At 43.5% G+C, this 21,002-nt stretch overlaps 1 protein-coding gene across 3 annotated transcripts in view; it reads left to right on the top strand.

Moving 5' to 3' along the window:
• SLCO5A1 (solute carrier organic anion transporter family member 5A1) overlaps positions 1 to 21,002 on the top strand; it is a 112,919-nt gene that overhangs the window by 48,370 nt on the left and 43,547 nt on the right. For all 3 annotated transcript variants that reach the window (XM_090040121.1, XM_090040120.1, XM_090040119.1), the window contains exons 3-4: positions 8,248 to 8,471; positions 18,224 to 18,388. In XM_090040121.1, the coding sequence (XP_089896247.1) occupies positions 8,248 to 8,471; positions 18,224 to 18,388 (389 nt within the window). The remainder of the gene's footprint in view (positions 1 to 8,247; positions 8,472 to 18,223; positions 18,389 to 21,002) is intronic.

The following is a 21,002-nucleotide window of genomic DNA, read 5'->3' as shown; positions in this document are numbered from 1 at the left end:
TACGACCTCTTCCAGTTCCCTCAGGACCCTTTGATGAAGAGCATCCAGACCTGCTGATTTAAACATGTCCAGCCCCTCCAAAAGTTCGCTAACTAGATCATCTCTGACCTCCTGCATTCCCATTCCCACCCCCTGATGAACCATATGAGATCAGCCAGCCTGGAAGAGAAAACACGCTTACCTTTCAGGGAGAGATGTAGCTTGTCCTGCCCTGGCATGTCTCCTGCATGCCAATCCTATGTAGTAATTCCACATTTCAGAGCTCCTGCTGGTTGGCTGGAGTAGCTAGGGTCATGGTCGAAGAATCCAAAGCCTGCCTAGTAACACCAGCTCTGAAGCCACCGGTTGACCTCTCCAATGCAGGCCTTATGGTGTTGTCTGCACCTGTTCACCGGAAGAACTGATGAGAACCACCTGTGCTCCCGTCTCCCTAAGCTTGTTCCCCAGAGCCTTGTAGTCTCTCATGACGTGGTCTGGACTACTCCCGGCTGCGTCATTAGTGCCCACATGGGTGACGACCAAGGGGTAGTGATCAGAGGGCCGGATGAGGTCTGGGATCATCGCCGTGATGTCCTGAATCCAAGCTCCGGATTTTATATAATGACCTTTTCTGGTCTTGACCTGACCTTCTTTGTATCAGAGGCCAGAACATTTTGGCTAAGTACAGAGTGTCAAAAAGCCTGAGGGGGAGTTGGTTCAATCCATGTGGGTTTCTCTAAACTGTGCAGGTGGGATCAGGAGAGAACAATACGCATTTCTCCTTCGATGGGGGAAAACAGATGCCTGCACTGCCAAGGACCAGAAGCCAGGTGGTGGTGGCCCCAACTCTTGCACACCTCCCTGCCTGCTGGATGTTTCTGAGGGCAGCTGAGCCTAGACCAGCTGGGCCCTTCCTTTATTGGCTGTGGGGAACATGGCCCCAACCCCTTGCAGACCTTCCTCACACTGAGCCCGAGGCATCTGACTTCAGAAAAGCCAACTTTGACAAGCTCAAGAGGCTAGTTGGTCAGGCCCTCAGGGACCATGACCCCAGGGTGATGGGAGTTCAAGAAGAGTGGTTGCTCCTCAAGGAAGCGATTGTCAATGCACAAGCTAAATCTATTCCAACACGGAGGAAAGGCAGCAAGAAGGCACAGCAGCCCCCCTGGCTCTCCAGGGACCTAGCGGACCTCCTGTGGCTTAAAAGGAAAGCCTACAAAGGATGAAGGATGGGATTCACCTCCAAGGAGGATTACTCTGCGCTGGTTTGGTCCTGCAGGGAGCGAACCAGGAAAGCCAAGGCTGCAACTGAACTCCAACTAGCTTCAGGCATCAAGGATAACAAAAAGTCCTTTTTCAGATATGTGGGGAGCCAGAGGAAAAGTAAGGGCAACGTTGGACCCCTGCTAAACCAGATGGGGCAACTGACAACTGACGCCCAGGAAAAAGCCAACCTATTAAATAGGTACTTTGCATCAGTCTTTCATCAGTCACATGGGATGCCCATGCCTGCTATGGGACAGGGAAATCTGGGTGAGGGGGATCCCCTACCCTCCATCAATGCTGACCTCATGAAGGAACACCTTGAGAAGCTGGATACCTTCAAGTCAGCCGGCCCTGACAATCTGCACCCCAGGGTACTCAAGGAGCTGGCGAGCGTCATAGCCCAGCCCCTGGCACGGATCTTTGAAAACTCCTGGAGCTCTGGTGTAGTGCCCGAAGACTGGAAGAAGGCCAATGTGGTGCCGATCTTCAAGAAAGGGAGGAGAGTGGATCCGGCTAACTACAGGCCCATTAGCCTGACTTCTATCCTGGGGAAGATCTTAGAAAAGTTTATTAAGGAGGCCATCCTTGAGGGACTGGCCCAGGCTAACATCCTAAGGGATAGCCAGCACGGGTTTGTTGCGGGTAGGTCTTGTTTGACCAATCTCATTTCTTTCTATGACCAGGTGACCTATCATCTGGACAAGGGAGAAGAGATTGATGTCATATATCTTGACTTCAAAAAAGCTTTTGATCTGGTATCCCATGATCACCTCTTGGCCAAACTGGCTAGTTGTGGCCTTGGCTCCACCATGATCCGCTGGCTGGGAAATTGGCTCTGTGGTCGGACCCAGAGGGTTGTGATTGATGGCAGTCACTCATCATGGTGCCCTGTGACCAGTGGGGTCCCTCAAGGCTCTGTCCTGGGACCCATACTGTTCAACATCTTCATTAACGATGTGGACATTGAAGTCCGGAGTGGACTGGCCAAGTTCGCCCATGACACCAAACTTTGGGGCAAAGCATCCACGCCAGAAGATAGGCGGGGGATCCAGGCTACCTGGACAGGCTCAGCAAATGGGCAGACAATAACCTCATGGTGTTTAACACCGATTAAATGCAAGGTTCTCCACCTTGGGAGGAAAAACCTGCAGCACCCTTATAGGCTCGGCAGTGCTACGTTGGTTAGCACTACAGAAGAAAGAGACTTGGGGGTCATCATTGACCACAAGATGAACATGAGCCTGCAATGCAATGCTGCGGCTAATAAAGCGACCAAAACGCTGGCTTGCATCCATGGATGCTTCTCGAGCAAATCCCGGGACGTCATTCTCCCCTTGTACTCGGCCTTGGTGAGGCCGCAGCTGGAGTACTGCGTCCAGTTTTGGGCTCCACAATTCAAAAAGGATGTGGAGAAGCTTGAGAGAGTCCAGAGGAGAGCCGCGCGCATGATCAGAGGTCAGGAAAACAGATCTTACGATGACAGGCTGAGAGACATGGGACTCTTTAGCCTGGAAAAGCGTAGGCTCAGGGGTGATCTGATGGCCACCTATAAGTTTATCAAGGGTGACCACCAGGATCTGGGGGAACGTCTGTTCACCAGAGCGCCCCAAGGGATGACGAAGTCGAACGGTCACAAACTCCTGCAAGACCGTTTTAAGCTGGACATAAGGAAGAATTTCTTTACTGTCCGAGCCCCCAAGGTCTGGAACAGTCTGCCAGTGGAGGTGGTTCAAGCAACTACATTGAACACCTTCAAGAGTAAATTGGATGCTTATCTTGCTGGGATCCTATGACCCCAGCTGAGTTCCTGCCCTTTGGTCAGGGGGCTGACTCGATGATCTCCCGAGGTCCCTTCCAGCCCTAATGTCTATGAAATCTGGCAGCTGGGCCGGCTGCAGCATGGGGAGCCAAGACAGATGCCTCCTTCAGGGTCTATATAGCCCTGGCTGGGCAGCACAGAGCTGGCAGGGGGAGTCAACAGGGACCCTGAGGGAAGTGTCTGTGTAGGCTCTCCCTATGCACCTCCCCACCCCAGCTCTGGGCTATGTGCTGGCCAAGCTGGGGCTGTGCAGTTACTGAGGGAAGGCTCTCCGTTGGCTCCCTGCCATATCCCCTCCCTGCAAGCATGCTGGCCAAGCCAGGGCTGTGTGGATCCTACCTGCTCTGGGTTGCATGCTGCCCAGTGTTGGGAGCTGTAGCTGGGCAGAGGATCTGTGCATGCAGCTCTGTGACAGCCCTGGGGTTGGGCCAGCTTGGCACTGGGCTGGAACACCAGAGTGTGAGCTGTGTTCCAGGGGGCTGCCCTATGAGGAGGGAGGTTGCAGGGGGCCTCAAAGTATGTTGGGATGCTGGTGAACTGCAAAGGTAACTTGAGTCAGGAGGGGATCTGGGACAGAAGTTTGACAGACTGGTTTAACCTAAATCAGTTAAGTGTGATACCACAAGCATCCAGGTCTATTTCAAACTGGGTTCAGCCATTTTGAAACGGGTTTATGTGTGCTGAACTTCTGTTGTTACAGATTTAAACCTGTTTCCAGTCACTTACACTGGTGTATGTGTAATAACTGTCCCTAGCCTTCATGCTCTTACCTCAGTATTAAATTCAGATTTTAACTAAATTAATGCATTTTAGTTTTCAAGTGACTCTGTGCCACAGGCATGGAACAGAGCTGCACCCATAATAGCCCCTGGCAGAACTGGCATTTATCCCATGGTAAATGGTAGCATACCATATATTCAGTGGCCATAAATGGTGTTTAATGTGGAACATCTTTGTGGCTGTTTTGTATGCCTCAAAATGAATGTGTGATGGGAGTTGGTGGGCTCCATCTGCCTGGCAAGTTCACAGGCAGTTCTGCATGGGCTGCCCTGCATGTGGGTTTAAGGTGTGCTGAGTGGGGGGGAGTCAGTAATCAATATTTGTGATACCTGGATACAAATATATGATATTCCCATTATAGGGAAGGAAACTTAATGCCAACCCTATGTAGTAATTCCACATTTCGGAGGTGCTGCTGGTTGTCTGGAGTAGCTAGGAATAATTTTCCACTTTCCCCTATAAATAACTTACTTTAGTTTCTATGCTTTGGGATTTTTTTATCTTCTGAAGCAATAGATATACTAATAGCTGTGGGCTGGGATTGAGTGGAGTATCTGGATATTTAGGGACTGACTTAGTTCATGGTGAGACAAAGTCATTTTTCCAGCTTTGTCCTGCCACAAAGAGCTCATTTTGCAGGCATTTTGTGGCAGCCTGGCCCTTCAGCATTGATTGTCAGAGAGGCACCACCCTTCAGTACTGTTTGGTGGAGAGGCCCTGGTCTTTCCTTCCCATGGGCAACCCTGGATTTTGCAGGGAAGCCCAGATTTTGAGGTTTCCGCAAAATCCATGAACCCGTGATTTAGGTAGGTCTCTACCAAATTCCTACCGGCAGTCAAGTGTTTGGCCGATGCACTTAGGATCAGACCAGTTGTCAGATTTAAGGCCAGGAGAAAACTTTTCTGTTAGATTAGACTATCAAAGACTGACTATAGGTTGTTTTCGTTTTCTTCTGAAGACCATATAAACATATGGTCATACAGCAGCACACTTATAAGATGGGGAAACTCCCTTCTTGAGAGCACTGAGGCAGAAAAGGATCTTGGAGTCATTATTGAGGAGGGCCACCCTCGTGATCCGGGGACAACAGGGCAGACCCTACAATGAGAGACTGAGGGACCTAAACCTGTTCAGCCTTCACAAGGGAAGGCTGAGGGGGGGGCCTGGTGACTGTCTATAAACTCACTAGGGGGGACCAGAAGGGTTTGGGAGAGACCTTGTTTCCCCTAGCGCCCCCTGGCATGACAAGGAATAACGGCCACAAGTTGTTGGAGAGTAGGTTTAGATTAGACATCCGCAAGAACTACTTCAACTGTCAGGGTGGCTGGGAGCTGGAACCAACTTCCAAGGGAAGTGGTGCTGGCTTCTACCCTGGGGTCTTTTAAGAAAAGGCTTGATGCCTACCTAGCTGGGATCATTTGAGCCCAGTTTTTTGTTTTTTTTTTTTTTTTTTTTTTTCTCCCGCCCAGGCAGGGGGTCAGACTTGAAGATCTGTAAGGTCCCTTCTGACCCTACTTTTGTGATTCTATGATATGCTAACATAACAAATTCCTTCCTGTTGCTGTGGCAAGACATGGATGATGCCTGCCTTTACCTATTGCATATTTGTTTTTCTTATGGAGTGCTTTGCAATAGTGCCTGACAAGGATTGATGCTGGGTTTTGATTTAACTTGGGTAATAGCCATGTTCCATGCAATGGATATTGACTCAAAAACTTGAAAAATAATTTAGCAATGTAATTGCCATCACCAGATTTCTAAAGAAATAGATAAAAAAAAGTTGTTGTTTCTCTTAAAAGTCCTGATATGTTGAGGCATTTATACACATACGTTTTTCCAGGGATGCGCCAGAGATCCACTGTTTCAGAGCAGAGTCAATCGAGTCTGCTCTGCATGTGAGCTGAGGCAAACTGCCCTGCACTGTGTGCAGTTGTATAAGTGGCAAAATGCGCATCAGCGCGTAGAAAATGGTGGCAGTGTGCTCTTGAATTAAAGCACCTCCACGGTGTCTTAGTTCAAAAGCATACCACTGCCATTTTCTCAGCGCTGATGCACATTTTGCCACTTATACAATTGTATGCTCTGCAGTGCTGGGTGCTTTCCAGAGTGCCCGGTGCTGTGATGTGTGCATGTGTAAAAAATACCCTTTGAAAATGGAAAGGACAAAGAGAGGTAACAACTACCTTCCTAGTGTTGTACTGAGAAGGCTTCTTTCTCAGAAGCAGTTTAACTTAGATATTCTGAGGTCAGTTAAAACCAATAATCATGCCATTCTGAGGATTTTTTACGTTCTGCTGAAAATCAATGAAAAATTAGAATTTGGCTTTGCTCTAGTCACTGCAATTCTGGGTTCTTACTCAATGCATCTTTGGCTAAATTGTCTAAGTTGTAACCAAATAATAATTTCCAGGCACTATGCATTTTAAATTACCTTATATTCAATACTGTCATAGTTATACAATGATCCAGAAACTTATACTTGGATATCTGCTTGAATTCGGAGAGAAATTATGTGGAAATCTATATTCTGTAAGATGACTACCATGCTTTATTAATGATATATTCGCATGGAAGTTGGCTCTGCAAGTCTTGGAAGTCTGTGAATTTGAAGAGAGATTTCTGTTTCCCTAATTCTTAGTCTGCTTATGCTTGGCTCTTCTCACACTGCTTTCCCCACAATTCCACATAAGGATTCGAAAGATATTCCTTTTGTGCCATTTATATTTTCTAGCTTTCATTCCTTTTGAAAGCCTAGTTGTTGCTCAGAAGCCTTTGGGGTATTCTCCAGGATTTTGTCTGCTGTATCCTAATTGCTAATAGTGAAACTACTTATTATTCTTGCTGTCCACTCTGGTCTGTTTTCCATTTCTTTGCCATCTTTCCTGTAAAGCAAGACACATGTCCTATGTGACGCATGACATGTTATGTACTATGCTGCAGTTATGACATATCCAGCACTTGGTATGCTGTCATAATGGCTTCTTTAGATTTTAATTTCACTTGTTGATACATGCCAGTGTCCTGTGCTGAGTGGATGGTCTTATTTCTATTTATTATTGCCAAGACCATTTCCTTGATCAGTGCTTTGTAGTGTTTCTCCCTGATATCCTAAAAGGAATTTCTACTATATCTCTATGTACTGTAGTAATTTATTCCCTGTCTGATGGTGCCTACTAATCCTTCTAAAAGTCCTATTTCTAATCCATGTATTTTATCAGCTAAAATGAATGAATAAGGGATTTTCTGCTTACGTAAAGTCAAAACTTTTAGCCACTTTATATTTGCCTTATGAGATCTGCCTGCAAAAATTTCTAGAAACAAGATGCTATATTTACAGGATTTAAATTTGTTTTTAACTTTCATAATTCATCATCCACAAATCATCATCTGTGCATTGTATGGCATATTTTGTTCCATTTTAAAGTATATCATGTATTTCTGTTGCATTGCATAAATGAAGCCAAATACTGTTTCTCTTATTCAGATGGGAAGTCCTGTCACCTTCTATTAATATTTTCAGACATGTACTATGAAATATTTGGCTCAGGGATAGAACTCTGGGCATCAGATGATAGAACAAGTCTAAAAAAACTAGCCTGAAATCATCTTATTTGAAGTCAAAGGAACAGATTCCCCTCTCATAGGGTTTCTGAGCTGGTGTTTTGCTGTAGTATACTGATCATTCATTAATTTACATTTGTGTAAAAGGAGTTCACAGTTGGACTTCAGAATTTTTTTTCTAGTGAAAGCCAGACTTTCCATAGGTTCAAGTAATTGTATAGAGCAAATTTGAGTTCCTCCCTTAGAGGTGAATTGTTTTCTCTATTAAATCCCCATGAAGGAGGTCATGTGATTCTATAGTTTCCCTTCTTAAGTTTTCTGAGTTCTTCCACGGTAATATGAGCTTGCTGCCATGTGCTGGCCACTGGCTGGCTGTTAGAGATTCACTTGCGCATTAAATCCTCCTTAAAGGAGGTTCTTCTGAATAGATGGGGTCCTTGGTAAAGTTAAACTTTAGGGCTTTTAGGAGGATGATTGCTTTCCTTCAGCTACTACATCACTGCCTTGTCTTCCAGCCTATATATTCCCTGCATGCATGTCCTCCAAGCCCTGCAGAATTCTTTGTATGATCAAGGGGACTAAGTCTGCTTTTTTCCAATGGTGATTCCAAACCACCTCTTTATGAAAGAGAAGTTTGTGCATGGCAGAGACCCTTAGCTTGTGACTCTAAAGGTATAATCCATCTTTACAAGAGGCTTTGTGGTATTCTGCCGATAAATATTTTTCTCAAAAGCTGGGACAGACTGTGATTTACAGTGTGATAGCCACTGTAGTTTACTTGGTCATTTTTGTGTCTCACGCTGTGCTGGCTCTCAACTGCTGTTCATATTTCCTGACTGTAGGTGGAGTGGATTCCTCCTTTGTGCCATTGCAATGCTCCTTGTGATATTCCCCATGTTTACTTTCCCAAAAAAGCTTCCACCTCGACATAAAAAAAAGAAGAAAAAGAAGATGAGCTCTGATGATGTTTCAAGTGATGATGATGTCATGAAAGAGAAAACAAACAGCAAAAGACAAGAGGAGAGTGCAGTTGCTGCGTCTATGGGATTTGGAAAAAATGTTAAAGGTAAAGTATACTTGTATTTTCCTAGGGTTTCCTATGTATAACCTCAATTCCTGTCAATGCATACTTTTTTTTGTAGAGCGGAGCTTTAATAAATTGTCCATTTTTCTAGTTCCACAGTTTGGATGAGAAGATCTGATCACTTCAATGCAGAGAACAAATTAATATGATTATCTTTCTGTAATACGCCACCAATGGTGGATGGATAATGGTTTAGTTTGTTTTAGCCAACAATTTGTTGTATGACAAGAAATTAATGTTTCTTGTTGGAGTTTCTCAACTTGGCTAAATTCTTTCTGTCTCAAAAATTCTGGCCCCTCTAGCGTGCTATGGCAAGTGGCTTAATCACTGGGCTAAAAGGTGGGAGGGCTCAGTTCCTCCATCTCTTTTGTCAAACACTTTTTGGTGTGGTGGTTTTTTAGTGACTAAAGTTTTTGGGACTTACCCAGCATTAGGATCGTGCCTTTGAGATTCTGTTCTACACTTGAGCCTATGAAGAGAGTGGGCAGCCCTTGTGAGCATAACTATACAATTGTATATAGAATCCATGTTGTGCCAAAAATTGTAGTTATGGCTGTTTAAGTGTCATTTAAATATCTGAAGGTGAAATAGAATTTTAAATAGTAATATTAGCACAAATATTTTACTTGCTATTTGTGATGGTGTTAGTTTTGAGATAAACTAAGTTATCTTAACCTATTTTAATAATCTTTTTTTAACCACTTTCTTCAGCCATTAGCAAGCCATTACTAGCACTAGTGGTATTCTACAATTTATTTTGAAGGAAGATAAGCCCATATGCATATTATTTTATCTTGCATGGCATTTGCTGTCTCTGGATTAATCTACTTTATAGTAGCTGCAGCTTCTGTAGACAGTTCATAAGATAGTAGAGAGCCATAAAGACAGTAATTATGTTGTGGCTGGTTATTTTGGTAGCATGCAACTGTTACAACCCAATGTGCCTGTCAAACATGACACAGTTAGAATCAGATTGTGTAGGATATTGCCTTAATTTTGTTTTTTAGTTTGAAGTGATGACTCAGCAGAATCATGAATTCAGAGACAAGCAAATAATTTGATATAGTTCCGTATTTGAATACTGTTTAGTTGCACATCATTAGTGTGCCTTCTTAATAGGTAAGAGGTTTTTTTGTAAGTTTATACTGCTAGTTGGATTTCTTCCTTCAGATGCTCTTGGCATTCCACTAGCAGAAATAATTTTAATTATTGGAATAGTTCAAGAATCTGTTACCAACTTGGAGGAGACCTAGGAAATGCAAGCCCAGTTCCCAGCATGCGTCTTCCTTATTAGCATAAGAAATCTTGCATCATTTTAATGGAAAACCTGTGCTGTTTGGACATGCAGCTGGCAAAGATATGTGTACTCAAATCAGTAAGACTTCTGAATGGCTTCACTCATGCTAGTTCTCAGTTGCTTGTGTATAAATGGAAAATTGTATCATAATAAAAAATAGTTATTAGAGATAATATTTTAGATCCTTAACTATCAGAAACTAACATTTCACATACTTCAACTGCATATCATGATGCTAAATACTATACAGGGCAGGGGTGGGTAAAATACGGCCAATGGGCCAGGTGCAGCCTGCCAGGCCATTCTGTCTGGCCTGCAGGGTCCCCCTAAAAAATTTAGAAAATTAATACTTATCTGCCCATGGCTGCCTGTCATGCGGCCCTTGATCATAGAATCATAGAAGTAGGGTCGGAAGGGACCTTATAGATCTTCAAGTCTGACCCCCCGCCAGGGCAGGAGAAAAAGAACAACTGGGCTCAAATGATCCCAGCTAGGTAGGCATCATGCCTCCTCTTAAAGACACCCAGGGTAGGAGCCAGCACCACTTCCCGTGGAAGTTGGTTTCAGATCCTAGCCGCTCTAACTGTGAAGTAGTTCTTGCGGATGTCTAATCTAAACCTACTCTCCAACAACTTGTGGCCATTATTCCTTGTTATGCCAGGGGGCACTAGGGGAAACAAGGTTTCTCCCAAACCCTTCTAGTCCCCCCCCAGTGAGTTTTTTATAGACCGTCACCAGGTCCCCCCTCAGCCTTCTCTTGTGAAGGTTGAACAGGTTCAGGTCCCACAGTCTTTCATTGTAGGGTCTGCCCTGTAGTCCCCGGATCATGCGGGTGGCCCTCCTCTGGACCCTCTCAGTGTTGTCCACATCCCTCCTGAAGTGGGGTGCACAGAACTGGACACAGTACTCCAGCTGTGGCCTGACCAGCGTTGCATAGAGGGGGAGGATCACCTCTTTGGCCCTGCTAGAGATGCACCTGTGGATGCAGGACAATGTCCGGTTAGCCCTGCCAACCGTGACCTCACATTGTCGGCCCATGTTCATCTTGGAGTCAAGAATGACTCCAAGATGCCTTTCTGCCTCTGTGCTCTCAAGAAGGGAGTTTCCCATCTTATAAGTGTGCTGCTGGTTACTACTGCCTAAGTGCAGCACCCTGCACTTGTCAGTGTTGAAGTGCATTTTGTTTTTGTTAGCCCACCCCTGTAACCTATCCAGGTCTTGCTGCAGTCTTTCCTTCCCTACTAGTGTGCTCACCTCACCCCAAATTTTTGTATCATCAGCGAATTTAAACAGGGTGCTTTTCACCCTGTCGTCCAAATCGCTTGCCAAAACTCAGTAAGTAGCCCTCCACCCGAAGTAAGTGCCCGTCCCTGATAGAGGGACTAAATCACTAAGTACTTGTTCATTAAAAATAGCAAGTCTTTCAAGTATTGGCTATTAAAAAAAAATCTTTCTCTCAACAGTAGAAACTCATTTTATGGAATGACACTGTAGTTTGGGGGTCAGGAGGATAACAAAGAATTAGAGATTATTTAGTGAGGAAAGTTGTCTTAAATCAAGATAACTTTTCACACAGGGAGCAGATCACCCCAGGAAAGATGGAGTGCAGGAGGAAAACATTATTAGAGGTAGTCCTTGACTTTCAAATTTCAAGTTACAACGTTTTGCGCTTACAATGTTTGTACATTGACACCCTGTTCTAATGTTCGGATGTTAGTTTCGACTTTACAAGCTTTATCTGACCTCGCGGCATGCCAGTGAAGAAGTTTGCGGTGTCGCCCATCTCCCTGGAGAACATCTGTCTAAACTTCCTTGGACTCTTTCTTTAAGAAAGCAGACTAGACTTCAGAAAAACCTGCAGCCAAGACTCCTGAGAAGACTCCAGCCAAGAGCCCTGCAAAAAGTCCAGCAAAGTCACCTTGAAGAAGTCCTTCCAAATCAGTATGATTGCTATTTACAATAGAAATACATTAATGTTGTTATATTACTCATCTATAATTGATTGAATACAAAATTCTGGGTTATTTTTGGTGAAAATAGGGCCTTGATTCAGGAACCAATCTCCCATTTATAACATTGTTTCCTATGGGAAAATCGGTTCTGAGTTACAGCTTTTAGACTTAAGAGGAGGCTTTCAGGAACCCGTTGTGTTGCAAGTCTGTGGACTGCCTGTATTTAAGTCAGACTTGCATTATGTGGAGTATAAATGGGATTTCTATCATGCCAAAATCCTCCCCTAAGCCTCTTAGTTGGGGTGAATTTCATCCCCAATGGAGAAAAATACAAAACTTTAGAAAACACAAGTTTTCTAAAATGCACTGTCATTTTTATAGTACTTATTAAATTTTTGGTTATCTTATTTTACAAACTCTTATGCTTCCTACCGATGGATTATCAGAACCCTCTCTTTGGTGGCAGAATGGAGATCCATGACTCAATCTCTTGGCCACACCTTTTACTCTAAGCCACTTTTAATATGTCAGTAGTACCACGCGTCCATATATAAAATTATTTAGCTCATATTCCTGGAACACAAATATATCTTTGGTATGTCAGGGAATGCCCCATCTGTCCAATGTAGACACTAGGGCTGGATCCAGATGTGCAGGCACATATGGTTTGTGGTGCTGCAAACCTCTTTGTGGTGCTACAAACTGTACCCAGCATATTAAAGCAATACTTGCTACTGGGAAACCGTAGCATGCCAGGAGCTGGGAGGAGCACAGGGAAACAGCAGTTTGCCCTTCACCAGAGCACATGTGCAGGGGCGTGCACAGTGGCAAAAAGTAATGGCACAAATTTGTGCCACTACTGTGTGTTTTTTTTTTTTTTTTTTTTGTGCTGCAAGCGGACACCCCTGCATGTGGGAACATGCCGTAGAATGGCACTGTAAGGAGGTGATGGCATGTATGATATTGGTAGAGGTGCAGGTAAATGAACATTGGATGTGATTAGTCCAAGTTAGTTGACCTAGTGATGATTCTCTAAAGCTTTACAATGTTCCTAATCAGTTTTGAATGAGGAATGTCAGCTCATTGATGTTCCATGATATGGTTGTCGGAGCACAAGAAAAAATTCAGAAATACCAGGTTGGATCATGTTGAACCAGACTTCAATCAGATAATTGGAAATATCAGATTTCCTTTTTTCCACTGGCCAAAGGTAACAGAGGATACTCCTTGCTAGGTAACAGAGGATTTCCATTAAAACAGTAAATATCAGTGAATTCAGGTTGCACTGGACTGACAAGTAGACTGTCTGATTCTTTTTGTGGCTCTGCTACTGATCTGCTAGTGTGACCTTGGGCAAGTCACTTTTTCCTTCTTTTCTCCTTTCTAGCCTTTATTTGTCTTGGTTTGAAGAGCTGACAGTCTCTATTTAATTTAGGCATGGGCAATCATTTTGGGCAGAGGGCCACTTAACAAGTTTTGGCAAGCTGTCAAGGGGTAGCCCCGCCCCTTGACAGGTGTCCTGCACTCTGGTTGCCATCTTGGGACTAGAAGTCCTGCCTGTAACCTCTGACCTTTGCCACCAGAAGTTCCCATATTTGCCCCTGGAAGTACTCCTTTGGGGAAGAGAATTTGCCATCTCGGGGGGAAAAAAACAAATTGCATACTAAAAATCAAACCCCCATAATATATTTTAATTTAATTTAAACAAATATTTTTGTCCTGATTTGTCTGCTTTTGTGGTGTATATGCAGAAGTGATTTCTTACTGCGATTGTGGGTATGGATGTGGAAAGGGGAACCATATAGTGCAGAGTGGGTGGTGGGGAGAAATGGAAGTGAGCGGGAGTGTGGGGCTTGCACCAATGTCCTGGGGCTAGTGTTGGCGGGGCCCAGAGTGGGGCCATAGGAGCATGGGGGGCAGGCTGGCAGAGGTCTGTGGAGCTGGCTGGTCTGTGCTAGAAAGCAGAGGGGGGGAGCTGACCCGGCTTCATAGAGCCCCTGCTGGCTGGGATTCCATGTTCCTGCCTCCCTGCTCTGGGCCCCACTGGTGCTGGCCCAAGGACACTGGTATGGGTCCCAGGCTCCCGCCTGCCTGCCGCTAGCTCCTGCATGCCTGCTCACTCCCAGTGGCCCTGCCGCATGCCTGCGGTACAGGCATGGACCAGTGTGCAGCCCCGACCCTGCTCTCTCCCACAAGGAACGAGCTGGTGCTCAGCATGGTGGAAAAGCAGTCCCCCCCCACCCACCCTCTGCCATGGCTGGTGCTTCCTGCTGCAGTCACTCACAGCCCGCACAAGGGTGTCCTGCCTCTCTGCTGTGTCACCACTGCCCCACAGGGTAGCGGTGGCAATAGAGAGCAGGCACAGGCAGTCTTGCATGGGCTCCAAGCAGCTGCAGCACAGGGTGCCAGCCACAGGGAGGGGGAGTGGCTGCTTGCCCTGCACACTGAGCACCAGTTCGTTCCCCAGAAGCTGCTGCTTGGTGTGGAGGAAAGCGGCCCTCCCACAGGGCTGCCTGTGCCTGCTCGCCGTTGCCACTGCTGCCCCAGGGGGTGGCAGTAACGTGGAGAGGCAGGACAGCTCCACGTGGGTTGTGAGTAGCTGCAGCAAAGGGCACCGGCCACAGAGTTGGGGGGGCTGCTTTTCCCTTGCATTGAGCACCAGCTTGTTCCCAGCTTGTTGGGCACACGGGGTCGGGGCTGCACGCTGGTTCCTGCCTATACTGTGGGACTGGGGTTTGGGCACTGGGAGTGAACTGGCGCACGAGAGCCAGTGGCAGCTAGGGGGAAGTGCGGGGCCTGCGTCGATGTCTTGGGGCCAGTGTTGGTGGGGGTCCAAAGCAGGGCGGCAAGAGCACAGGGTCCTGGCCAGCGGGGACTCTGGAGTTGGGTCAACTTCCCGCTTTCCCTGCTGGTGCAGTCCAGCCCAGCTCCCCAGACCCCTGCCAGCCTGCGTCCTGCACTCCTGCTGCCCCACTGTGGGTCCTGCTGGTGCTGGCCCCAGGATACTGATGCTCTTGCATGCCACTCCTCTCCCCACTGCCACTGTCGCTTTCCTGGCCACTGGCTTCTGACTACATGGCCAAACCATGGGGCTCAGCAGGAGTTGGCCCAGGCCTGAGGACTGGGGCAATCCCTGCGGTCCTCCCCTGCCTCCCTCCTCTCCCTTCTCCCCTTCCACTTCTTACCTGAATTTCCCATGCTGGAGCAGCCATTAGCAACTCCAGAGTCCAGCTGCGGGCGTGGGGGAGCAGAGCCAGGCGGGGCTTCCCTTGGGTCCTACTGCTCCTGTCATCTTTGACAGGAGCCAGGGGCAGATAAATATTAATTTTCTAAATTTTTGGGGCCCCTTGGGCTGGATCCAGCCCGTGGGCTGTATTTTGCCCACCCCTGGTCTAATTGGTCTATATTTTTGTGTGGTGCCTCTCATAATGGGAACCAGTCTCGGAATTTAGATGCTACTGTGTTGTGAATAAGTAATACTAACAGAAAATGTACTTAATAGTCCATAAAGAGCATGGAGTTTTGATGTGCTATTCAAGTCTTTGGCTGCTATTCATGTGTAGTAAGGCCTGTCTTGAGAATGCATACGAGATCTAGTTGTAGTGAGACGATTGTTTGATATAGATATATATATATGAAAATGTGGCAGAATCGTACTGTAAAATGTAATGTTACAGTTAAATTTATTTGTTCAGAGTAGAAGTATTTGATATAATAAAGTGTGACCTAAACTGATGTTGGGTTATTTTCATTTCACATGTACTGGGGACTATTACTCTTCCCTGAAACACAAGAAATTACAAATTTAATCTCAAATACTGTCTCCAGTTTTTTTCTAGCAGTGGAAGTGTAGTTTTGGAGGACAGTATTCTGATGCTTAAAGGTCGGATTTCAGTACTCCTGTGAAATTATCTACTGGATACTTCAAATAATTGACAGTTGTTTTCATAAACAAAGTACAAGAAAAAGTGAATGTAGTACCTGTAGTTTTTAAAGCTCACTTTATTGCACTGGATTTTCCACTCTGGGAGAAGATGGTTTTGTAGAGGGATATTTGCCAGCCACAGCTTCTTCCTTCCTCTGCTCTTCCTGGATAGATAACAGACATTCACCAGGCCTTGATTTAGAGTTTTCTGTGCTTATGACCGCAGTTGTGGACTGCTTAAATTTAAAATCACTAGCTACTTGGACTGAAATCCAGTTACCAGTAAAATCAGCCCTGGCTTTTCCTGATTTAACTTCCCCAGTCTCCTTTGTTCTTGCAGCAATTGCAGCCCACTCTTTTAAGGGGGAGGGTACAGCTGGTGGTTTTAAACTACTAGTGATTTTAATGTCTCTTCTCCAGTAGTCCAGGACTTTGAGGTATCATCATGTGGGTATCTTGAGTGATCCTCAACCTGTTCTAAAGAAAGCTCCTCTCCCTGCCCTGCAGCATCTGTTTTCTTCAACAGCCACGCTTGGGGGTGCAGGCTGTTGCAAGGACATTTGAGCAGCTTTTAAAAATTTGGCTCCATTTGGGCTCTAGTTGACCTTGATTCACCTCCTACCTTTATTTTTAAACTAAATAGTGGGCAGTTTACCAGTATTTAATTGGATCTGTATCGTTTTTGTTCTGAATTTGTAATATGACTGTCACAGGATTTTAGCAATGCTTCCTTTTCTTACTTACCACTTTCCATAATTTAGTTTAGGTATTTAACGATGTAATTTTGGCATTGTCATGAAACTTTAATCTCCTCTCTGTTTTTGTACTGACATTTACATCATCCTCATACCCAAATGTCACCTTGTTTGTTTTTGGTTTATCATTTCAGTATCATAACTTTTCAGTAACTTTTGCTACAGGCCTAACCATATGGTTGTTTTAAAACACCAGCTATTCAAAATAAGAGGGGTTCTGGAGAATTTGGGTGTTCTTTCTTTCTCCATCATGTTTTAGATTTTAAAATTTAATATATATTTTTTTCTTTTTAGAGCCACAGGAAAACATTTGAAACTAGATCAAAAGGATAATTTCTTCTGTCTAATTCATTTAGTAGAATTTTACAGGACTAGCAGAGGTTAAAATTGGAAGCAGACCAATATATATATATGCTTATTTGCACCCTGACCAGTTTTGAACGGGCTTATTTTATTCAGACAAATAACCCCAATGAACTCAGAAGAACAAGGAGAGTAGGATTTCCCCATAACACACACTAACACAGACAGTATATCTATTCAAGAATTCAGCATCTTCCTATTAAACTATGTATAAAAGTTACTTTAAACTCTGTCAAAGTCCATGGAAAACTTTTCAAAGAATTTAAGGAGCTTTGTATCCAACCTTTAAAATATCCTTCCTCTCCATTCTCCACAGCAAACAAACCACTTATCTATGCCATACTTAATCTTCTACCTTGGCTATTTCAATCTCCTTTGCTTTTCCTAGACAGAAAAGCTACATTAGTGGAAGTAAATTTAGTTATAGACTCAGCATTGTAGAAACATTTCCAAAGGAAAAAAGTATTAAAAAAAGCAAACAAATAAAAATAAAATGTTTGAAAATTATATGCATTTAGTCTGGGGGGAAAATGGATGAATGTATTAATCTTAATTAAATGGTTATCACATGGTTTCACTTGAGTACTGAGTTAAAAGTTCTTCAGATGCCTAAACTGTGTATATCCATACCATGGTGCATTTAGCTTTATTTCAAGTTTGTCAGTTCTGAATTTTTGGGTTATCAATGATTGTTTCTGGAATAATTTCAATATTTATGAATTGTTGTGCCTTTTAAAGCACTGCTCTGTATTCTCTTTTTTTTGCAAATCCTTGTCTGAGCATTCTTGCCCAAATGCTGTATTTTATATGCTTTGTAAATCATGTTCCACTTTGTTTTTGTATTACTGACAGAATTTACTAACTACAAAATCATACTGGTTACATTTTCAGATTATGGTGGTATCACCAGTATATCTGAAGCAGAATAATTTAAGCAATAGGTTGTTGGTAGAGCAATACAGGATATGGACTTCTTGATCACGAAGGGTGCAAAAAAATGTTGTTGATAAAGAAATATAACCTGAGTATTATCCCCAAGGTAACTTAAAAAAATCGAGATATATAAATTGGAAATGAAAGACCCATCAAAGACATTTTGAAGCAACTTAAACTACAATTGTGACCCTGTTTTTTAGCTGTTTCAAGATTGCTTTCAAGGCCCTGCTTTTGTAATTAGAGCCCCGTGCTTTTGCAGAGTAGCATTAGAACCCCAGAGGGGATACGTTAAGAAAGCAGTAGAACACAGGAAAATATTTCCAGTCACAAACCTGCTTGCGCTTTCTCTCTCTCGCTCTCTTTTTTTTTTTTTTCCTTATTTATTTAGCCAATATGGCCAAATGCTAACAAACCATTATTTAGAATTCCATTCGGAGAAAATCAATTTGTTTTGTTTTCCATTCATTATTTATAACATTCGTTTGTCATTTTTGTCATTTTTTTAGAGCTTCCAAGAGCAGCTGTCAGGATCTTAAGCAACATGACATTCCTTTTTGTGAGTTTGTCATACACAGCTGAGAGTGCCATTGTTACTGCTTTTATTACCTTCATTCCCAAGTTCATCGAGTCACAGTTTGGCATCCCAGCTTCTAATGCCAGCATCTACACTGGTAAGGCATTGCCATTAGTGCAACATTGAAAGGATTATGGTTCTTTGACCAACGAAACAAAAACAGTAGAGAATATAACCCTGAAACTGGCTTTAAAATTATAATCCTACCAGCTAAATAACATTTGGCTTTATGTTTTCGGTTAGAAATTTGAGCAGTTTCTTGCTGTTTTGCTTAGCTTGTTTTATGGAACATGAATGTATTTTTATTGTTACAGTTTTTTGTTTTGTATTTACTGTTTCTCTAAAGTATGTTAAAGAACAACCTGGCATGCTGCCACATTCATAGCTTTGAAGGTCTTTTATAAACTTAAAAATTAACGTCATAACTATTATTATGCTTTTCCGAAACCTTTAAAATATCCTTCCCTTCCATTCTCTCCAGTGACAATTGCTTATCCGTGCTCTACTACTTCACCTTCCAACTTGACTATTGCAATATCTCCCATTCATTTTTAAACACAAGCCTGCCACAACCCAGCATATTTGAAATGCTGCTGCCAAAATTCACTCACCTCTTCAGTTCTGTAACCAGTGTTTGTGGGTGTCCACTTCGTGTGATGCTTCACTTCCTCACCATTGCAGTGTGCACACAGTTTAGACTTCTGTCCTTTTTGTTATGTGGCTAGTGGCATGTTACTTTTCCAGTACCATTCTTATTACCATTCTCTTACATTCCCAGGTAGTCCTAATAACTTCACTGGGTGTCTTCATGGATGAAAGAGGCTGCATATGCAGAATAATTTGTACATCTGGGGCCTTTGGCCTAGTTTCTGTTTCACTTCTTATACACTATAGTAGATGGTATTTGGCTTCTGGGCACTACAGGCAATACATATGAAACTCCTGGCTTCCTTGTGTTCTGTTTTGGCTTGAAAAGTTTGACGCAAATAGTTTTGGCCTAATGTGCCTACTCTGAGGTAACCCAGGATGGCCATGTAGACATCCAGCTTTCTACCTAAGCTGGGTTGTAGTCCAGTTCTGTCTGTGTGGCACACAAATTTAGTCTCAGTCCCTGATTCCTTATGTGGAGGAAAACTGCACTGAATTAATGTTTGGCTAGAGGGAGCCCTGGGTCCTTGCCTTAAATGCTGTTTATGAATTTTGTCCAATGATTATTTAACGTAAAATGATTTGGGGATTTAGAACATTAGGAGCATAATCCGTGCTCTACCAGTCCCAGGAAAGTGCCCTCCATACTGGGCTACAGTCAAGCTTCCTCTTACTTGGTGTCTTTTGCAGCCTGACTCTTGTATTCTTTTCCTTTCCGGTGCCCTGTTTCCAAAGAGAGAAAGGGAGAATGATTTTAGCCTGCTAGCCTGTATTCTGGAAGTTAGAACAAATCCCTTGAGCATGATTGGGGCCGAGACCCTAGGTCTCTCACTTCCTGAAAAAGTGCCCTAGTCAAATGGAGTGGTTATACTGAAGTCAGTGCTACCACCTGTTAGCTGGATGTCTTGCTCCTTGCTGAGTTGTTGACCTAAATCACAACATTATAGAAGCACGTAAGGGTGCCCATTTTAGGAGAGAATGAGACGGAGCTCTCCACATGGTGGAGTTGGATTCCAAACAAGTTAGACATTTTTTTAAATTAAAAAAGTTGTTTGTTTTTAGTCATCTAAGGGGACTGCAGTTAAAACTTAAGCAATACTAGCAAATAAGTATATTAAAATAGAAGAAAGGCTAAGCTGAAAATTTTTAGCACCAAGGATAAGATGGTTGGGTTAATTAGAAAACGTGGAAGAAAGGTTTATTTGTAAATTAGTTTGTGATATAAAGTACTGCATGTTGGGTGCCAAAGCTCACACACTATATTTTGCTATTCCTGAAAGTAGTTAAATGCTATATATTGATTCTTTCATTCTAGAAAAGGTGCAGTGTACATATCAGATGCTACTGATTTTTTTTAAAGCCTTTGTTACTTCCTTAGGAAATATTGTCCTCTTTGCAAATCTTGCAGGTTTCTGTAATCAGACTAATTGTAGCTGTTAAGATAATTTTTTGTCTTTGCTGGAAAGTTTCAAGAGCCACACACAGTATTCTGACTACAACAAAAAAGGACGGAGCCTGAAAATTGCTGACTGAAAACTGATCTTGCCTTGGAACATTATATACAGCAGTAGGTTTGGCGCGCACACATTCCTGGATGCCAAACCATTGTTACAAAATGAATCTAAGTGCAATTCAGCAGCTGACTATCACATCTCAGTTTTGTTCCTTCATATGACTTTGAAAATGAAAAATTAATATCTTTATTAGCTGTTCATGCTTTACTTTGCCTTCTGAGCACCTCTGGAAGACCAACTGTAGTAATAGCTATGTTGTTTAAATCGTTTGTTACTTTCAATTTCATATATGCTTAGGGCTGTCTTTACATGTTATATTTATGTCACAATTAACACATTAATTGCGGCATAAATGAAAGAGTGCTACATGTGAACCCAATTTTAAAGTACCATAAAATGGAAGAGCAGCCATAATAATGTTCTGCATTATTCTGTTATTCTACACAGTCTGTTTTTATGGCTGGTTTGTAAAGTCAGATTGAATGTGGAGCAGGTCTGGGCCAGGTCTGATATTTGGCTCAAGCCAAGAACCTACAGCAAGGTCTTGAA

This window comes from Crocodylus siamensis, chromosome 3, assembly GCF_052110815.1.
Source record: "Crocodylus siamensis isolate JL-2025a chromosome 3, ASM5211081v1, whole genome shotgun sequence".
NCBI lineage: Eukaryota > Metazoa > Chordata > Crocodylia > Crocodylidae > Crocodylus > Crocodylus siamensis.
This window is presented reverse-complemented; position numbering and strand designations above follow the sequence as displayed.